At 42.9% G+C, this 21,334-nt stretch overlaps 1 protein-coding gene across 1 annotated transcript in view; it reads right to left on the minus strand.

The window, feature by feature from the left end:
• Nucleotides 1-21,334, minus strand: part of macf1a (microtubule actin crosslinking factor 1a) — a 184,710-nt gene that overhangs the window by 36,627 nt on the left and 126,749 nt on the right. The window contains 22 exon segments of the mRNA XM_053228719.1: nt 7,798-8,298; nt 8,530-9,524; nt 9,853-10,360; nt 11,159-11,358; nt 12,119-12,248; nt 12,379-12,617; nt 13,187-13,249; nt 13,848-13,959; nt 14,051-14,207; nt 15,711-15,877; nt 15,997-16,176; nt 16,178-16,315; nt 16,602-16,801; nt 16,898-17,021; nt 17,147-17,323; nt 17,602-17,793; nt 17,915-18,256; nt 18,348-18,509; nt 18,591-18,824; nt 18,925-19,074; nt 19,839-20,135; nt 21,099-21,275. Coding sequence (XP_053084694.1) covers nt 7,798-8,298; nt 8,530-9,524; nt 9,853-10,360; nt 11,159-11,358; nt 12,119-12,248; nt 12,379-12,617; nt 13,187-13,249; nt 13,848-13,959; nt 14,051-14,207; nt 15,711-15,877; nt 15,997-16,176; nt 16,178-16,315; nt 16,602-16,801; nt 16,898-17,021; nt 17,147-17,323; nt 17,602-17,793; nt 17,915-18,256; nt 18,348-18,509; nt 18,591-18,824; nt 18,925-19,074; nt 19,839-20,135; nt 21,099-21,275 — 5,445 coding nt within the window.

Raw genomic sequence — 21,334 nt, forward strand, 5'->3', positions numbered from 1 at the left:
CACTTTTCCTCTCTCTCTCTCTCTCTCTCTCTCTCCCTCTCTCCCTCCCACTCCCACTCTCTCACTCTCACCACCCTTTTTCTCCCTCTGTTTTTGTTTGAATCCAGCTCCGTTTGTTCTGTTTCCTGCTCTGGTATTAAAACACAGGAAGTGCTCCAATCATGCCGGTTTCCTCTTCCAAAAAAACACACAAGACCAAGCTGAGAAATGGAGGCTGAGATAAAGCTTTTGGTAGGAGGGGCCACCATGCCAGGGGGAGTGACTAAGCAGGGGATTTGATTTGTTTCAACAGAATCACTGGCTTACAGGATCAAATTAGCTCACACTAATGACTATATACACTCTCTATTACATATTACCGTTTCACATATGACTAAATAGTTTGTAATCTAGACCTAATACTGCCAGTAAGAAAGTATTTGCAATACAAAAAGAAAGAATCAAAGGCACCAACCCACAAGCATAAAAACTCTAGGGAAACAAAGAACAAGAGAAAAAGAGATACACAGAGAGAGAAGATGAAAAAAAAAAAATAGGACATGAATGATGGTGGAAGGGTGTTGGTATGCAGGAAGTAAAGAGGCTTATCAATAACGGCTACCCTTTTCTCTCCAAAACAAACTGGCATATGTGTATGCGGAAGCAAAAATCCCCTACTCATTCTCTTCTTTCTGCTCCTCCCTCTTTTTTCAAATAGATACTCTGTAATTGAACAAAACAACAAGGGAGGACACACAATATTCAAAGTCTGCAATATTCAAAGCCCCCATTTGTGCATTCTCGTCTTCTGCTCTTCTGAAACTCTATCCAGCCCTGAACAGAGTATGGTTTTGGAAGGGGGGGGTGTGTGGGGGGGTGGGGTTACTGAGGCCACTGCTTTACAATGAAAATGAATTGAAACTGAGAGACAGCAGCAGCAAATGAAAAGTTTATGCACGAATGCCATTCTTTTTGTGTTGGTTTTGTCTTGTGTCTCAGGCTGTTCCCATCCCTGTTTTATTTCTCTATTTGCTCTTCTTTCTTCACTGCCTTTCCTTATTCGGTCGGTGCTGGAATATGTATAAAGAGCTCTGGCAGAGTGCAGTCACTGCACTAACGCATGCTTGCTTACCCTCCCACTCACTCTCCATTGCTGAGTCCCAGACATACGCACATGTATGGAAGACACACTCATGCGCACGCACACACACACGCACACACACACACACACACACACACACACACACACACACACACACACACACACACACACACCACAGTTGCTCTGTGAATCACCCACACTGTCCATGGTCTGCGTGTCCAACAAGCTAAATACTTTCTTTTCATTTCTTTTTCAACCTTCCCTTGCTGTCTTTTTTCCTCTCTCCCTTTTTCTTTCTGTCAGTCTAGTTGCAGCTGTCATGCTTGCTTCCAAGACAAACCTCCCAGTGGAAACAAAAGGGGTTTGTCTGTCTCTCGCCCTCATGCTTGCTCTATTTCTTTCTCCTTCAGCTCAAACTGACCAGACACACCGCCATGATGCCCCAGCGGATTAAATTATATATTAATAAACATACATCCCTACCATCATGGAAAATCAGAAAAAACAGTGATGTAGAAATTATGTGATTAATCATATTTTGGCAACAGATTAACTCTAAAATCTAACTAAAATCCTACTATGGGAGACCATCAATTGCATGTTGTACTGCAAACCAGCCTTAATCTCTATATAGTATAAATGCGATCCTTTTAACTCACTTTGTTTAGTTAACGTAAAATTCAGTGCCTGACCCTGTATCCACCCCCTCCCCCTTTTCTCTTAGTCAGTCAGTGACTGCTCATTTGGCTTCTAGTTAAAAAGTCACAGTCCTGACTCAGACAGGAAGAGGGAGGGCTCAAGCCCAAAATCCCCTAAAACAGACTGACTGGAATAGTGTGTTACAGCTTTTGTCTCCAATAGAACTACACTACAAAAAAATTAACAGGCATTAATCTACTGTAAACACAAGGGGGCAGAGAAAGCTATTGACTTTGCAGTGCATTTTGTTTGCTTTAGGACAGCACCTGTTGATCCTGTTCTCTCCATCTCCTGCTTGTTCTTGCTTTTTCCCATCACTGAGCATAGACTCTATTTACTCAACAACTGAGATGATCAAAATTATTGTATTTTCTACATGGCTTTACCTCTCAAAGCTCCCCACTCCTTCTCTTTTCCTCCCTCCTTTTTCTCTTTGAGGCATCTAAGCACTCTAGGCGCTGACACTCCCCCTTTTTTTCTCGATCTCAGCAGTAGTTTCATAATTAACCCGCAGGCTTTACCTGAGCCTCTCAATGTGTGCATTGTTCTCCTCTTTACCAGACACAAAAGCAAACCAGAGAAGCCAAATAAAAGCACAATCGACTCTTCCCATTAAACTAGAAACTGGGATTTCTGGCATAATTTCTTACCACTGTGTAATTGTCTGGAAATGATTTATACAGAACTGCATCCTTTCTTGTAACTGTTTGACTGACATTTAATACTGTGTTCATGAGGTAAGTCAAAGAGAAAGAGAAATGGCACAACAGACATAACTCCTGTTAACCACCCTGAAAATCACCGTCATTACAACAATTATTAAGCTGCCTATTAATTTCACACATCAAGAAGGCTCCGCTGTTTGTGCAAAGTGCTTTATTTATTTCAGTTGGTGAGCTAATAGAGTGTGGCTGAGAGGGAAAAGTGGGCTATGCTATGGAATGCCACAGTAATTCACAACAGCTGAAACAATAACAGGCAATGGTAGAGGCAACACACACACACACACACACACACACACACACCCATCCTAGCTGGATATCGCTTGGATAGAGAGTCAAATTAGCTAAATTAAGTCATCAGCTTGTGCTAATTACGTTATGCTAATCTAATCAAACCCAGAGGACAAAGAAACAAGAAAAATAAACTGTGAAAACGGGCACAACAAAACTATATTAAATTCTAATGGATCTCACTGCTAGGTGTTTAATGCTAGGAAGGACCTTCGTGGGAAAGAACGAAGACTGCATCAGCATGCCATTATACATCATTAGGAGGCAGTCAACCCAGAAATTTGGCTTCTTAACCATACAGCTGGAAGAAGCCAAAGTTATAATCGGCATGTCCTCATAACCATCAGGTAGACAGCAAAGAAAAGGGATTTCACTAGACATTTCAAAAGTGGAATATCTTTATACACAAGTAGTATTTACCTTGTGGTCTTATGATGGTTTTAGACTGTGTAATTTCAGCAGTCTTTTAAGATTATTACTTCACAATAAAACAAAATGTTGGCCAAATTCTATAACAGACTGTGCGATAATATGTGTTCTCCATGTCAGATTATATGTGGAAGATCGATAGATGATAGACCTTCTGTTATCGCTAAAACAGTTCTGCTTACATCATCAATCAACACGATCTGAGCTTGTGCAGAAAAGAAGGCCAAACAGAAACTAGCTTGGTGCCTTTAATAAGGATTTTTTGTTCTGTCCATTAGCATGTTTTGTATACGTTTTACCACTGCATATTTGTAGCTGTTCCATGAGCTCTGCATAACTGTCTTAGCAGTGGGCAGACAAAATTATCTGACACAGCGAGAACTTTGTTGTCAGCTTTCTTTGGTTGCAACGGCACTATCAGCCACTGGTGAGCACATCACATTATGCTAATTATTCTAAGAACACCAATCTCAACTCCTGATCAAATAATTATTTTATGATGTGCGATTTTTGTCTGTGACAGCAAAATTGGGCCAGAAATCATATTGTGTAAAACCAGCTTTAGACCACAATACAAATTAAAAGACACTTATCTAAAAGCATCCATACAGTAAAACTCCTTTACATCCCCAACACAGCAGCAGTGTTTTTGCAAATCGTGTACACAATTATTACAAATAACTGAGTGCATGAGAATCTGAGTTAAAGGAAAGCCCTGGGGGTTTGGACCGGGGACACAAAGGCCTTGACACATCCACTGACCTTGTTATGCTAGAGGAACACAGAGTAAGCAAAGCGACAGACAAAAATAGGATTAGAGTGTGTAAAGGGAGTGAGAGTAAGTTATAGCAAGCAAGAGTGAAGACAGCATGCTGCGCTCGGCTTGATTTAGAAGCTATTCACCAGTTCTAACCAGCCCTGTACAGGAATGCCCAGTTGGAAAGTGCCTTTTCTCTGTGTCTATGTCTCACAGCCCACCCTATTTCTCCAAGCTCAGCTGCTCCACTGTGGTGGGATGCAGACACACACAAGTGCACACAGGGCACGGGAATTTTAAGGAGACCACCACACCCTGTATGTGTGTGTGAGATTATGTTTGTGAGGGGTTGAGGATGGGGAGACAGCTGAAATTCCGAACGCTCCAAAACAGCCTGGAATTAGAAGTATCGTCCCACATGGACGTTAAGCCATAGTCCCAGTACATGCACACACACACACACACACACACCTACTGCATGTGCATTAGGCTATGGTCTGAACAGGGACACACTGACGTGGCATCTAAAGCACTCAGTGTGGTATATACATATGTTTAGCCAGGAAAAAAGACCTCCAGCGTAGAAAATACTGATGAGATGATTCATCGTGTTAGGACCCAGCCCATTATTCAATCACTCCCAGAATCCCTCGGGGTGCTCTATATTAAAAATTTGACACCTTCTCCTCATGTGTGCTGACCCACCAGCCAAGGCTCATCACAGGCATTCATCAAGTGTACAAACAAGTCTCCTCAAATACAAAAACAGACATACAGACACACACACGCGCACACGCACACACACACACACGCACACACACACGCCTTGCTTATTTGGGTTTATCCTGCCTCCCCCTCTCTCTAATCTCAGCAATGACATCACTACTTTGGATTGGGTGTCTCCGAAATGGAGTCTGGCTTGCATGAGAGGAGGGGGAGAATGGGAGATCAGTCCTTTTTTTCAGACAGGCTTTCTGGCCCTCTGAATTACCTTCGTGCGTGTCATTGTAAGTGAAATGGGGGTGGGGGCGTATAAGAGCGGGTGAGTACAAGAAAGGGGCCCAGACAGGATGGAAAAAAATAGAATAGACAGCCAAGGAGGATGAAAGAAGACCTCAGAGAAGTTTCTCCTCATCCTTCTCTCCTAGTATGCTAGACCCCATTCTAGAAGTTTTCTAAAAATACCCCATGCACACAGACCATCTTTCTTAACTTACAGTAGCAGCCAGGCCTCCTTAATTAGCAGTATTTTCAGAGGCGTGTCCAGATTTTTAGATGGGGTGGCAATGAGCACACTAAAAGGAGGCACCAGCTAAGTAAGTATTGCGTATAATCATGCTTCTGCAGAATATCTGATTTGTTCCTTGGTGCGGGATGAATGGCCACATAATGACATCATTGTTCTGGCTTTACAGTTACGCTATACTTCCTAATACTCAAAGGATTTTGTCAAAATATAACACATCAAGGGTTATTTACATCAAGCAGCTGGACCAGGCAAGTAGCCACACCCCTAATATGATATCAATAGTTTAGTTTAGTAGTTATGATAAAATAGATATATCAGTAGTATATTTGGATACTAATACGGGATCCTTGTATCTTTATATTTCAAACTATAGTGTGTATTGTCAGTATTTCTACATGATTGATAACTTCTTGATAAAGTTTTACCTTAATGACATTCCTTGCGTTCTTGTATTGTTGTAAATCGACTACAAAATAACTTGAAACATACAGTAAAGAAGTTTTAACCTTTGGTAAATGTGGTGCACTTTTCTAAATGTAGTGCTATTGGTTTGCTATTAAATCGCAGTTAAACTAAATATCATGATGCACACCATGTATAATGGAGATATCTTCTTGTATCATGATATAATTTTGTTGCTACCATGAACTTATGTACCATGCTATGCTGACCCAGCTCATCGTTTACAAGCTTTTTGTAATATATATTTCTCCTTTTCTCTTATTGCCCTGTCTGTTTGCCTTCAGCAAATCGGTCCTCCAGCCTGCTGGGAAGAGAGAGAAGGTGGGGGCAGAGGAGCACAAGTGTGTACAGTAGCTGACATTGTTATTAACAGGAACAGTAAATCTGAAAGAAGTCTTAGACGGCAGGAATTTCAAACAAAGGAACACCAGAAAGGCGAGACAAAGACCAAAGAAGAGGCACAAGTAAGAAATCAAAGTACAAAAAAAAGCAGAAGCAATAAAAGTGCAATAAAAGAGTAGAACATTCCTCAGCTGAAGTACAGCTTGGATGAAGCGTTAAGCTCTCTGCACAACCGCTCTGCGCAAGTTCTAATTAGTAACAGGTGAATTTTCAGATATGCATGACAAGCTGCCAGTGTATCTAATGCAAAGCCAACTGGGCGAGTCTGCACTAGTCTGATGCAGAGACAGTGGGAAGAGACATTGTTCCAGTGATTAGTTCTGCTCTCAGATTTAGCTCTGTGTCCATCACCACAGTGACAGGTCTAATGAGCTCTCATATTCGGCATCTAGCTGTGGGGAACAGGAGCCGCTCCAGAAGAATACTTCGTAACAAATGACTTTAAGAATGTTACACCATATTAACCAGCCATACTAGATTTACATGCCATATTACAGCACAGCTCTCTCAGTGGAAATGACTCAGCAAGGTGTGCTGCTTTAAAAGAAGTCGCTGATTCACTCTCTCCTGCTCTAAGAATGCACCTCAAACCTCCACTGTGCCTCTCTTACTCCCACACTCCCACCACATTTGACGCTCTGGAGGGGCATGAGTAAGATCCGGAGAGGGAATGATACAACATCAGAGGCACTATAAATACAAGTGCAAGCCAGGGAGAAAGTGAAGGGGTCATCATCAATCAGCCGAGGGGGTAACAGGACCAACGCAAGCAGCCCTCTCAGTAAAGCAGGAGTGACTGTGTCATGCTGATTCCCTCCTCCTGCAGAGGAGCTTGCTGGGACGAGGGCCCAGATGGGGGCTGAGAGTTGGAGGTGATTTAATAAAGAGGAGAGCAGTGATTCATTCCACAAACGCTTGACGGCCCTCACAGATTTGCCTGGCTGAGCTCACTCTAAGTTCTTCCAGTGACAAGGTGCTGTAATCTGAAACCATTTTGCTTTTCCATCAAAAAAAAAAAAAAAAGCCAGTTTTCAATCAACACTGCAATCGGTCTGAAAAACTTTGCTCTTATTTGCAGCGATTCTTTTCTCTAAGTGCACAATGCGGCCAAACCATGCCAGTAAAAAAAAAAAACACATCGTAACAGCATAACAGAGGCAATAGTTTTTCCTTTAATTTGACACCCATCTGTATGTTCTAAACGAAAGGTAAAACTTGTAAAATTCCCCATGGCTGCTATTACATTAGAAAACTCCCACATCTCATTATGAAACTGGTGATAACATGGGTAGGTTCATGAAAATGTCTGCTGGTTCTCTGGAGCAGGAGGTATTTTGAGCCTAGGCTTGAAAACACCTGAATGAATTCCTCAGCTAATTACCAGGTGTAGCAATTCTGAGCAGGGAAATTATGACTGTTCTATACAACTGAACTGTACACTCTACAGTGCAATTTATACTCAACTAAACTATCTGGATAAAAATCATTCCCATTTAATACGGCAGCTGAGGAAAAAAAAAAAAAAACATTTTGCAAAGAGAAACTATTTCGAAAATGTCTCCAGCCCATGCCTCCGCATGAGTCACTGGCAATGTCTTCTTCTAGTGCTCAAAAGAATTCAAAATAAATTTAAAAAAAACATGTTCAAAGCCACAGTGTCTGTCACGGCAAAAACAAAGCTGCTTCAGCTTGACAAAACCCCTACCTTAAATTCCTGGAGCTGTTGTTTGATGATGTCCACTTCAGTTCCCACAACACCTTGTGCATTCAGCCCTTCCTCTGCCCGGTCGAGTAGCCCTTGTAGCTCTGTGAGGCGGGCGTAGAACTCCTTCACTCGCTCCTCAGCTTCTTCTATGAGTGCAAGGCGACCCTGACCTCTCTCAGCCAGCTTGGCTGCCTGGCGACTCAAAGCCTCCGTCTCCCTCCTGAGGGCAAGGAGATCAGGGGAGCTACCCTCTCGCCTCAGCATGGCTGTGCAGGCACTGCCATGGCCTTCAAGCTCAGTCCGCAGGGAGACCAGGCGCCCCAGGAATCCCCTTATTGCATCTGCCTGTGAAGCCAGGGAGTCCACGTCCCGCCCCACAGGGCTCAGGCTGTCCAGCTCATCGTCTAAGTCCGCCAGGCGTGAGAAGACATCACGGACGTGTGACTGGACTTCTCCTACGCCCTGCAGGCGTGACTCGAGGGAAGAGCAGCACTGCTCAATCTGTGTGATGGATAGTGAGGAGGAAGTTATTACTCGTAATTAAGCTCCTTTGAGGTAATTCAGCACCTCTGTAGATCTATATTATATATTATAAACCTATATTAAGTATTTAAATTGAAATAAGACTGAGCCTTATTCACATTAATTGACAATGCTAAATGCTAAATATTAACAGCATCAATCAATAAATAAATAACCAAGCCACCATATTAGTCGTAACACACTCCTTACCTTCTCAGTCACTTCTCCAAACTCCCTCTCTGTGTCCTGAGCCTGCTGCACCAGATTTTGTCCTCCATCTCTACTACCCCCTGTTGTCTGAGGCGCATCCTGTGCCAGCCCCTTGGCCAGATCCCGCAGATATACCACTTGTGGCTGTAGGGAGCTGAGTGCCTCCTGTTGGCTGCGCAGGCGCTCCAGACTCTTGTTACTGCATGCTTGAGGGCCCAATGCCTCCTGCACCTCCAGCTGATGCCTGGCTGCCTCCAGTCTTCTCTCTACTGCCAGTCTACCATCTTCAAACTCTTTCAGTCTGCTGTTCAGCTCCTCTAGCTGAGCCATGCGTCCATGTAATCTCTCAGAGAGGCCATCCAACCTGCGGTTCAGCTGGGCTTTCTCATCCCTCACCTCCTCCTCTCCAGTCCGGCTCTGCTCCAGGAGCTGGTCAGCTGCAGAATTCAGAGCCTCCAATAGGGGGCGACGACGATCTAAGTCCAGGCCTAACTGCCTTGCTTTCTGCAGGGCTTCTTCTAGGGGTGCAGACTCCAGAGAAGGTTGGATCTCTGCCTCTTTCTGCTCACATTCCTTCAGCCAGGGATCCAGTTCATCACGATGCTGCCTGTACTGTACGGCACGGCTCAGTGTCTCTTTGATATGTGCTTGCTTTTCTGTGACGCGTTGGTTTACTTCCTCCCAGTCCTGGCGCAGTTTGGTGAGTCGAGCCTGCAGACCTGAGCGCTCATCTCCAGCAGGAAGTGATGCCAGGATAGATGCTCCCTCAGCCTGGATGAGCTCGTATGACCCTCGCTGTTGCGCCACACCACGTTGGAGCTCTTCTTGCTGGGCAAGAAAGGCTTGCAGAACTTCAGGCTGGCAAGGGAGAGTGTCAGACAGGCTGGGTTTACTTGCAGCAGCCTGCCCATCTAACCAGGCACGGAGCTCCTCAAACATCTGCTGGAACTGCTGTGTGCTTGAGAGAGCAGCCTGCAGCTGGGACAGGCCATCCGCTGGAGACAAGCAGAGAGAAATAAAACTTAATACAATAACTGTGTATCATACAAGGATCCCATATTAATATCCAAATAGACTACTGATGTAACTATTTTATCAATTCATTATAACACAGCTGGAAATGATAAATCATGATTCTCTCAAATGATTCTGCATGAATGCAGAAAACATTATTCAGAAATGAAAAAGAACCAAAAATCTGATCAAATATAAACCCTATAAGGTTGGGCTGTCAAATGGTTTAGCACTACACTGCTTTCATATGGCTCAAAAAATAAGAATACTAGTCAGTTTCTAAAAACCCAAACCTCTATCCTGCCTCACCTGCTCTTTCCTCAAGGCTGTTGAGTGGGCCACTGACACTCTCTAGTCTCTTATGCAGCTCTTCTCGGAGGTAGGGTTCCACCACAATAGCGCTGAGCTCTGCACACAGCTGCTCGGCCTTGGCCAGTTGGCCTCTCCTCTGCTCGAGCTCTGCACGGATCTCTCCTGTCTCCTTCAGCCTTTGCCGCAGGGCCTCAGGCTGGGCACTAAGCGAGGCCTGGGCATCCAACTTCTCAGCCAACTGGGACAAACTTTGGGAGAGCTCCCTCAGCAGAGCCTGGAAGCTCTCGCTGGTGCCCTGAGCACGCTCAATCTGGTCGGAACGTCCGGACAGGCGAGAAGTCAGGTCCTCCCACTGCTGGGTGATGGACGCCAGCTCCTGCTTCACCTCTGCTACATCCTGGCTGTCCCCAGAACCCTGCTCTCCAACGGGTGAGAGGATGCCCTCTGCTGCATGGGTCAGCTGGTCAAACTGGGCACGCCGTGTCTCAAATTCACGCAGCATAAACTGGGGGAGAGAGAGAGAATGAGAATCAAAGGTCTTAAGCATTTTAATATTATTAATAGTATACAAGTCTATCTAATAATACCACATAATATTACCCATAAAATATATATCATAATAATATAATATTTCTGAATAACAAAGGTCAAAGTGGATTTGGACACTGAAGGTAAGGGCTATTCTTCTAAAAAATACTATTTATAAAGTACAGTAGAGGTTTCACACAACCAAATAATTTAAATCCACATTGCCATATGTTGTTATAAAATGCCTATATAATTCTGCTCCTTTCAAGTCTTAGTCATTTCCTCACAGGAAAGAAAAGAACAGTTAGAAAACAGGAAATTGCATAACTGGAAAGCAGGAAAAATGTACAGTTGAGTACAAAGGTTTGCATACCCTTATTTAAAAAAAAGAACTTTTAATTCATCACAATAAGACATAGTGTGTTAGGCTTTAATGATGTAATAGACATTTTACAGAAGTAGCAAAAATGATCATTAAGATATTCAAAATCATATCAGATCAAATGTTTATACCACCCTTTCTCTTTCTAGCCTGTTTTGCTTTGGATTCTCTCAGTTGTAATATTTGCTTCCTAATTCTTCCTAATATGCCATGCTGGCAGATTTCTTCAAAACAGTTCTGGAGTCTGAGAAACTCACGGAAAAAAATTTATCTTGAGCTTGCCTTATGTTTTGGATTGTTGTCTTATTGCAGTGTACACCCACAAATTAACTCAACATTTAACTCTAGATAAAGCGCAAACATCTGCACTCGAGTGTATACCCTTGTATATACCTGCACTTGTTGCTTCTGAGTGTTAAGCATGTTCGGGTCAATGCTCAGGGGACCGAGCACACTCATCATTAGCTCTTTCTCTCGCAGCCAGGGACCAAGCTGATTGGCTGCTGATGCAAAGTTGCCCAGTCTGTCAGCACACGTCTCCAGTTCTGTCTGTCTCTGTGCTGCAGTTTGATTGGCGTTCTCCCATCGAAATTCTAAGAAAAGAAGAAATGGTAAATGAGGTCGTGTAAAATAAACATAACTAATCACGATGCCTCTTGAAACCATAACAACAGAAGCTGGGTGCACAGGTTGCCATAGTAACGCAAAGATTCTGGGAAGCAGTGAAACCATGAATAATAATAATTTTGGTAGGAAATACAGGGAATTAAGATAAAAGAGTCACAAACAATAACTTCTAATTTAGACTAATTTTATGTACTGGCATCACAGAAGCAGAAACATGTACACAGGCAATCCTGGCAGCAATACATACTTGCCCTCATACTTTTGGAGTCATTGGAAGAGCTAGTCTGACACCCACATGTGGTTTCAATAAAGCACAAATTTCACTTTGAGAATAATTTTAATGCTTTGAGTCACACAAGAAACATAAAATATCATGGAGAACTAAAAGCTCTTCCTGGAGCTCACGCCATTCTCCTGCCTCCTCCAGTTCCTCCAACCTACGCACCACACCACAGCAAGCTTTTGTGCGATTTACCAGAGGCGCTCTCCACCTTTTGGAAAAACTAAGTCCCCTACAAAAGTATTTTTAGCTTTAGTGCTGAACAAATATGCACATAAAACACCAAATGTATCTGAGGAATTTAATGCAGTCCTGTTTAAAAAAAAATAGTGACCTTTTACAATATAACTGTTATTATTGAGAGCACACTGTTTATATCATGGCAATCTTCAACACCACTGTATTTTTCCCCTATTGCTCCATTCTGGGTAGTTTGATCTACTGACCTATGTCTTTTAGTTGTTGTTTCCAGGTCTCTGCTTCAGGGGAGTCAGGATTTTCTTGTATCAGTTGTTTTAGAGTGTTCTTCAGGTCCTCCACTTTCCCAGAGTGTTCTGCAAGTTCAGACAGCAAGGCCTGCATGGCATGCATGAAGATGTCATAGTCGTTATATTGATTATGCAACATTTGACACCAGGCTGCTAAAAATGCTGTGTTCTGACCAATTATATTAACATCATCTGTTAGGTTTTCTCTCTGTGATCACCTTGTTCTCCCGGGCCTGGGCACGCACAACCTCAGGCCGTGAGGGTGATGCAGTCTGCCCCTGTGCCAGGCTCTGTTCCCGAGGACCTAGCCACTGGTGCAGAGCCTCAGAGTCCTGTCTGACCTTCTGGCACAGCTCCAGAGAAGCCTGCTGCCTGCCCTGCCTCTCCTGAAGATCCCCACCCAGCTGCTCATACCTGCTGTTCACGTCTGCTACCACCACCTGGATCTCAGTCAGGTCTGCCGGGAAGGGGTGGGATAGTTTCAAGATAAGATCAGTGATAACTCTATTAAATGGAGTGTAGCCTGTTGAGTGTAGCCTGTTTAAGGTTCATGAGGTTTTTCATGTTTCTTCTTGTTTATGGTGATGACACTATTTGCTCTACAGTTATTCTTTTGTAATCTAACAAGCCAAACAGACACAGACAAAAGCTGACACATGGCAATTCAAATTTATGAAAGCACAGTGACTGAGTGGTTGCAGTGTTGGGTTGTTGTCCAGTTGCAATGAGAGTCTGATGCATTTTGTTGGGTGTCAAAATTGTTTTTACACACAAGTATCGTCCGGAAGTCTGATCTCAGGGATTCACTTTAACTGAACACTTTAACTGAAGTGTGGTCCGCTCCTACGTTTTGGTGCCAAATAATAGTTTTACAATAGAGCCCAGAATCAATCCTGGGTCTGTACTTGGTATGATGGGTGATAGGCTGGGGACAGAGTGAAACAATGGGTGTCTGATGGCATATAATGGGATGTGGATGGAGATAACGTGACCTGCAGCACAGTGCACTCAGTAGAGGGGGCTCACCTCTGCAGGTGTGAATGCCATTGAGACTGCTGGAGCCACCGGCACCATTGAGCGTGGGGACACCTGGGAGAAAGACACACACTCAGACACTGAGTGCAACACACACACATGCATGGACACTACAAAGACATAAGCACTTGCACACATAAGGCAAAGACCACTGTACAGTTATAAGCTCACAAAGGTTAAACACAGAGCAGGACACTAAAGCAAACACAAATCTCTAAATTTCTAGTGAAGAAGCTTTTTTTGTGTGAGAATTAGTAATACATACCACCGTCTAATTACCTATTAAATAGGGATTTAATCCAACCTTCCAAAACTCGTTTTATGCACCTGTCAATTTCCAATTTCTTACTTTGTGATTTTAAACACATGGAAGATATTCTTCAGCAACTATTTTTAGCGTTATGCAAAAGTTGTACATTTTTGCATGTTACGCAAAAAAATGATGCACATCCAATTGAACAGTAAACATCTGAAAGTATGTGACAATTTTCACAAGCTGTTTATAAGATGCTTTACCCATTTTTGTAAATGTATGCTATCTCAAAAAATGACTTCTAAAAGCAGACATGATGGAAATCCTTTGCTGTGATGAAGATGATTATTTAAGGTGTATATATAATGTGTAAGGCAAAAATCTGAATGCCTCTCCTACCAGTCTTGCTTTGTGGAGCAGTGATGCTGATGATCAGACTCTCCAGCTCTGAGCTGCTCTTGTTTAGCTCCTGAACTTGATTGCCCTGGGACTCCCACTCACTCAGCAGGTCCTGACAGCAAATCATGGAACAGTTTATAACCTTATAAAATCTGGAATGTTCAGAACACAACTTGGTGTCATTTTCTCTAATGCACACCCACCTTGAGCTGATGTACTCTCCTCTGCAGGCCCTCTGTGGTGAGGTTGGGTTCTTTAGCAGGCAGCTGCTCTTGTGCCATCTGCAGCCACCTGAGGAGGGAGCCAGAAAGCAAGCGGAACTGCACCAGCTGCTGGTCACAGCTCTGGATGGCATTCAGCCTGTAGACACATTGAATAATAAAATCAGACAATTAAATTAAGGTATTGACTAACAAATGGGAAAGTATTTGCTTAGGTTAGTGGTGGAGTCACCTTTCATTCCAAATGTCTTACAAGTCTTTTGCACGATATTGTTTTTTAAAGATATGTCATCCAAACCACAGCTTTAAAACCTCTCGATGAACTCATACAGCTGGCTGTGCTTCAGCAGACCTTTATTCCGCTATTACAGAATGGCCACTCTTACCCACATTACATTTAGTTACAGGAATATTGAAAAGGCCCTGGCTCATTCGCTCCCAATAACGCACAGTTTGGCAGAGTATAACACTATTCACCGACAATAAATTAATAATACAGGGTTTATTTTCACCATGTGGTGACCGGCATGACTTCAGCCTATGCTGGAATCCGGCTATGCAGTGCCAATACTAGTCATCCCATGAGTATATTTCTGTATGTCTGTAATATCTGTTATATATTACAGCAATATCTGGGTGCATTTTGACAGCATGTTTTGGGTCCACTTGTCCCCTTTGGGGGAAGTCACTGCATTTAGACAGCATATTTTGGGTCCACTTGTCCCCTTTGGGGGAAGTCACTGCAAAGCAGTATAAAGTTATTCTGACTGATTCATCCTATATCCTATAATGAATAATTTTTAACCTGATGGGAGTTGTCTCTTTGAGGATGACCCTGCCACAGAATAAAAGGTCTCACTGAATGATTTAATGAGGATGAAAATGATATAAAATATATGCTAAGACCTTCAGAGCCACCAGATTTCAAACCAGTTAAAAAAGTTTTGGGAGATTTTGGAGAGAAGTGTTAGACACTGCTCTATACCACCATAATCAAAACCCTAGCTAAGGGAAAATCTTTTGGAAAAAAGATGTACATTCCTTCAGTACAGTAGCCAATGTGCACTGAAGCTGTTCTAGTAAACTTGTTTTTCCCTTTAATTTGTCACCCATCTGTACATAATCCACCACACCACACCCTTGTAAAAAGTATTTAGCATACTAGGTTGCAGTTTTATTGAACTAACACAAAGAGCATTTTGTACCACCTTATCTACCAAACGTGTGGAAGCCACCACCAAAGTGCCAACACACTATGCATCCATGTGAATTTAAACATTGCATTTGAAATCAAATGATAAATTAGCAAATTTTACTTCTTGTGAATTAATGAAGTTATATTGTGGCAGCTATAAGGGTGTGTTCAGATTCCTCACTATACTGGTAGCTTGTGGCTTAGCTTATTTACTGAGATACTGGAAAACCGAGTCCACATGAGATGACCCATGACCCACTCAGCTCCATAATACATGAGGTGAAAGGAAATTTACTGAGGCTCTGATTTGCATAGTGCACAAAATGAACCTGCACTTTCATTAAAGATTAATGGACTTCACCTGTATTGGACATGAGGAATTACAGCACTTTTAAGATGTCTTTACAGAGGACAGGTGGGTTTTCTTTTTTAGTGCCCAGAACTCACCTCTCATTGACGCTGGCTTCTAGTCGAGCAAACTCTTCAGACACTTCTTTGGTTGAGTCCACAAGGCTGTGTGCACTGGCAAATAGCCCTGACTTGCTCAGGTCTGCACCAAGCTCCACAAATGACTTCAACTGACTTGTTTCTTGGACAAGATCTGATTTTACCTCCTAAAACCAAAGCATGATAAGTTAAATAGCGACTTTACCCTTTATAAGGCAACATTAGTGCCCATAAAGAGTGTCTAAATACAGCACCATGGCTGCTGTTAGTGGATGATCTCCATTACCTCTATGGTGTGTTTATAATCCTCAACACTGTGGTCCGGCAGGCCCCCGAGGCTCAGAACTCTCTCGTGGCTCTGAGTGAAGTCTCGAAGGTCCGAGCTCAGGCGCTCGAAGCCCTCCAGCTTGGGCAGAACTACCCGCAGTTCGGCTTCTTTTTCAGCCTGCTTGGTCTGGGCTGCGGTTGTAGCGCTGACTCAGGTCCTGCAGTGCCCCCTGCAGACCAGAGACTGTTGATGCATCGGCTGATTTCAGCAGCTTGGACACAGAGTCACGAGTGGCCTCCACACTGCCCTGCCGCGACAATAATTCCTGCCGCAGTTTCTGTTTTAAAAAAAAAAAAAAAAGACAAGACAAAGGATCAGGAAAAAATATTTACACGTAACTTTTAGAGTTCTTCAAATTCACACATCATTAACACTAGATGATTCATTAGGAGGGGTTCTTATGAGTATTTAAACATTAAAATACTCAAAATCTTTCGAGACTTTACCACTGCTATGAGGTGAGTAGGCAGGTTTATAATAGTTCACAGATCTAGTGATGGCTACATCTTCTCTTTTGGCTCGAGTGTCATATTACATATGGCAAAGCTAGATAAATGTGATACCTGATTTTGGGTGAGGGCCTCCTGCACTGCTTGGGCAGTAGGTTGGACTGGTCCAGGGTCTAATGCTAAACCATCCAGCCAGGACAGCAGTGCTTTGAGCCCCTCCTGTACACTGACAGACTGAGCGACAGCAGTCTGGAGTTGCTCAGCTCTCTGAGACACACACTCTGACAGAGTTTCAAACCGCTTCTCTAGTGTTTCTGAAATGGATTATGTAACAAAATTAATATTTAAAAACATAGTTAATCTGAATCTAGTAAATCAATGTAATGAACAGAAAATGGTTACATAGTTACCTGTGGTGGTGTTGATATCTGCTGTTTTGAGTTTGGGGGATTCCTGGGTGCTAGTGAGCACTTTCCCAGCTTTCCTCACCTTCTCCAATTGCACCGTGTGCTCACTGAGCTCGTCCTGCAGATGCTGAAAAAAAAAAAAAAAAAAAAAAAAAAAAAAACATTAGAGACATAAGAGGTTTTATTAATGTCACTCATTGATTCAAGCTGAAACCTCTTCAATTTGCATCAGGGAAGTGTAGCCACTCTTACCTGTACAGTACTCAGTGTATTTTGTAGTGTCTGTGTATCTGTCTGCTCTCCACTGGGTTTCAATATGCTCTGGTTCTGCTCCTGAGCACTGAGCCAAGAATCCAGAGCTGTAGCCTCATCCTGGTACTGCTGGTACTGATCCAGTAGACTGGACAGATGGGTACCAAGATCGACAGACTGCAACAAGCACAAAAGAATCCAATAAATTAGTCACCCAAAAATAATTTCTGAATGAATAATACATTACCTGATGTGACTGCTCCATAGAAAATGTCTACAGAGGCACAGAAACACCTACAATTTTATGTTTAACTCAGTATTTTTGTTTTTTTATTTAATTCCCCTAAAAAGACATCATCATAAACACATTTCATAACATTTTGGATGACTCTGTTTAGTGGATTTGTACCCTGAAAAGATCAGAGAATTATGCAGATAGGAACTTTTTTCCCTACCTTGTTTTGTAGAGAACTGTAGCGCTGCGTTGCATCTTGTAGCTTATCACTGACAAGCTGCCTTGTGTCCTGTAGAGCTTGGTCAATAGCACCCACCCTTTCCTGAGTCCCTTGTATCGAATCCAGTACCTTCTGTCCAGAAATGGACACGAAGCGCAAATCTGCCTTGTGGCAGATCACATCATCTGCCAGCTAGAAAACATTGACAAGCAACAAGTAGTCATTTTTATGCATGAAACTACATGAAAATAGAATACTGCTAAAATTATACTCAATAATTATGAAATATTGAACATTTAGACATAATGAATACCTTTTTGTGCTCCTCCAGCCTGTCTTTTAGTCCCTGTGCATCAGCTTCTCCTTCCCTTAAGGAACTCAGCTCCCTCTCACTCTGTTCCAGCCATGCTCCCAGGTTGCCATGTTCTTCCATAAATTTGGAGAGGTCATCCTGAAGTGCTTCAGTCCGTCTTAGTTTCTCCTGGCAGCTCTGTAGACGTTCTTGGTGCTGGCTCTGGAGGTGGTCTAGTCTAGCGCGCAGGCGCTGCTTCTCCTCCGGCGGCAAACTGGAGTCTGGCTGCTCCAGGAGAGAGCGTGTGGACTGGGCCACCTGTAGGAGGTGGGCCTGCAGGGCTTGTAACTGCTGTAATTCAGCCTGTAATAGACAACACAAATGTGTATGAATTAACTCTGAAAACAGGATTCAGAATAACTACACATTTTAATTTGGAGTGTTCAGTTCTGACCTTCAGCATATCATTGTGCGAGTTCAGTGACTCCCCTGGCACGTTGGCATCTGGAACAGTCTCTCCAAGTGATTTCCCACTAGAGGTGTCCAGTGATGATAACTCCTTAAGCAGCACATCTATTTTTCCCTGAGTCTCCTGCAGCTGCTCCTCTGCTTTAGCCTTGCAAGAGCACAGGAAAACAGCGTCAGGAAGCACTGAAGAAGGAAATGCAATGCTGATATATTTACTCAAGATCTTTACCCTTTGTGTGTTTTGCTGGAGTGTTGTGTTGATGGTCGAGTCCAGCTGAGCCAGTGAGGACTGGGCAGTGTCTTTGAGGGTGTGGTATTGCTCTTTCATATGTGTCAGTGCTGCCTGTAGGTTAGCCCTTTCCTCTGGACTCAGATCCTCACCACGCTCAGCCAGGAACTCCTCCACTGACCGAATTGTCTCCATCATGCCATCACCTTGGGTCTGAAGATCTTTCTGCACCTCCTGAAATTTATGACCCAATGTATTGGATGTACATTAAGACACATGGATAATCTATATTCCTATATATAAAATTTAATAATGAGTTGCATGATTATATCACCTTGAGCTCACTGTGCTTTTTCTGAAGTACATTCACATCATCTGACTCAGCTCCCGTTCTCTGACTGGCCAGCAGACTCGCTGCACCAGCCAACCACATACTGAGGCCTTCAAGCTTCTGTGAGCACTCTGCTTTCTGCTGCTGCACTACCTAAAACCCAACAGAAAAAAATTTAATTTGTCCTTTGTGTAATACTCAAAACTACATTTATCAGCACCACTTGTGTTCCAATGTTAGGGCTCACACGGTTTTGAAATGTTTTCAACACCACTCATCACAAAACTGACTAATCACACTTCACATATTACTCAAAAATATGCACTGTTTGAGCAAGATGTATCCAGACTGATCACACAGACAGACAACACAAATCTTTCACAAGGTCAGTCAAGCAGGAAAAATGATTTTGGATTATTACAATGACATTGCATCAATCTATTATTTTCCTTTTATTTAAAACAGATAGAAAGTGAGGAGGGGGGAAAGCCTGTTATTATAAACTGGCTGATTTTAAATCTCTAGCCTTTTCGAGTTGGCATAAGCGCTTGTCCTCTGTGGCAATCTGTAACAGCAAGGCAGAGAGGTTAATACATATGTTATATCCACACACATGCACAAAGCAAATAGTATCTAGCAGCAAAGTGAGTGGTAAAAATAAGCCATAGAAGCATGATGGAGCATAGCAACATTATTGTTGTAAAACTGATGCCTTAAAATAAACCAGCTTCTATGTTTCTCTTGCTTAGTCGCAAAAGTCAGTAACAAATTAAAAAGCATCAGATTTGTTTTATAGATTATAATCATCATGTTGGTTATGTAGTTACTGCCTAGGTGTTAATTAAAATCCAAAGTAAAATCATGTTTCTGTTATTGTGGCTGTAAAGGCATAAGCATTCAACTAGGTATTTGCAAACCTCTCTCTCCCTAGCAGTCAGTCTCTCTTTTTCTCTTTCTCTTTCCTCCTGTTCCCTCTCTCGTTCCTTCTGCTCTCGCTCCTCTTCTCTGACTCGTTGGACTGAGAGGGCCTCAGCCCTGGCGTGGGTGCGGCCCGAGGCCTGGTGAAAGGCACTCTGGAGCTGCTGCAACTGTCCCAGCAGATGCCTGCTTTGCTCAGGTGCCAGATCCTGTGCGCGCTCTGAGATGAACACCTGGATGTCAAACGCCACAGCATTTACATCACTGGAGCGGGTTGTGAGACACTCCTGTAGATCCTAAAACAGAAAAGCATATGTGATATGTAAGAAATAAAACATGATTTCAACTACAGGGTGGGCATGTCCCAAAGCGTTTTGAACCTCGTATAGCCGAACCAATTTGCAAATGATTTTCAATTTATTAAACAACAATACGTTGTACATTTTATCCATTCATAGTTATATTTAATTCTATACCTTACCTTAGAGCAACTATTAAGTAATTTCTTCACCAACCTATTTTAATCTTCCTTGAAGTTAATAAAACACAGCTTGTCACAACACAATGCCCTCTGTCCTGAAGACATTACTGTGTTGGAAAACTTCAAGTTATAGCTTTACCTCTGACTGTTACAAACTGAGACCGAGACTCTTTCCATAAATGCTAAATAAAAGTCTCCTCACAGAAAGCTTCACTTAATATCAACAATTACCCAGTTTCAAAATCATTTTATGTGGAGCATCTGTCATACAAATCCCCGTGTAAGTTGTTACTACAGAAATCAATAACATATTAGAACAAACATATTAATATAAACCTGTGATTAATCTTCTAGCCTGGACTACTGCTAGAGATTATTACTAGGGGGCAGTCGTGGCCTAATGGATAGAGAGTCGGACTTGCAACCCGAAGGTGAACCTGAAGGTCGTGGGTTCGAGTCTCAGGTCCGGCAGGGATTGTAGGTGGGGGGAGAGAATGACCAGCACTCTTCTCCCACCCTCAATACCACGACTGAGGTGAGACCCTTGAGCAAGGCACCGAACCCCCAACTGCTCCCCGGGCGCTGCAGCAAAAAAAGGCTGCCCACTGCTCCGGGTGTGTGTTCATGGTGTGTGTATTCGCTACTGTGTGTGTGCACTTGGATGGGTTAAATGCAGAGCACAAATTCTGAGTATGGGTCACCATACTTGGCCACAAGTCACTTCACTTCACTAAAACAACAATTTTATTTAGAATTCGTAAGTGTGAGTAAAATTTACCTTGACTTGTTGCAGTTTTTGAGTGAGCCACACTAATGTTCTTCTCTCATTCTCTTTAATCTTTCCATCCTCAGATAAAGCTGCTTCTTGCTCCATCTGAGCTTCTGTGTCTTTAAGCCAGCCAAGAAGACTCTCCACTCGCCCAGTCAGAAACTCCAACTCAGTACGCACTGCCTCCTAGGAAGTAGTAATTTTCACATTTTTACAGTAACTGGTGACACTTTGGTGTACTTTAA

This window comes from Pangasianodon hypophthalmus, chromosome 23 (genome assembly GCF_027358585.1).
Source record: "Pangasianodon hypophthalmus isolate fPanHyp1 chromosome 23, fPanHyp1.pri, whole genome shotgun sequence".
Lineage (NCBI taxonomy): Eukaryota > Metazoa > Chordata > Actinopteri > Siluriformes > Pangasiidae > Pangasianodon > Pangasianodon hypophthalmus.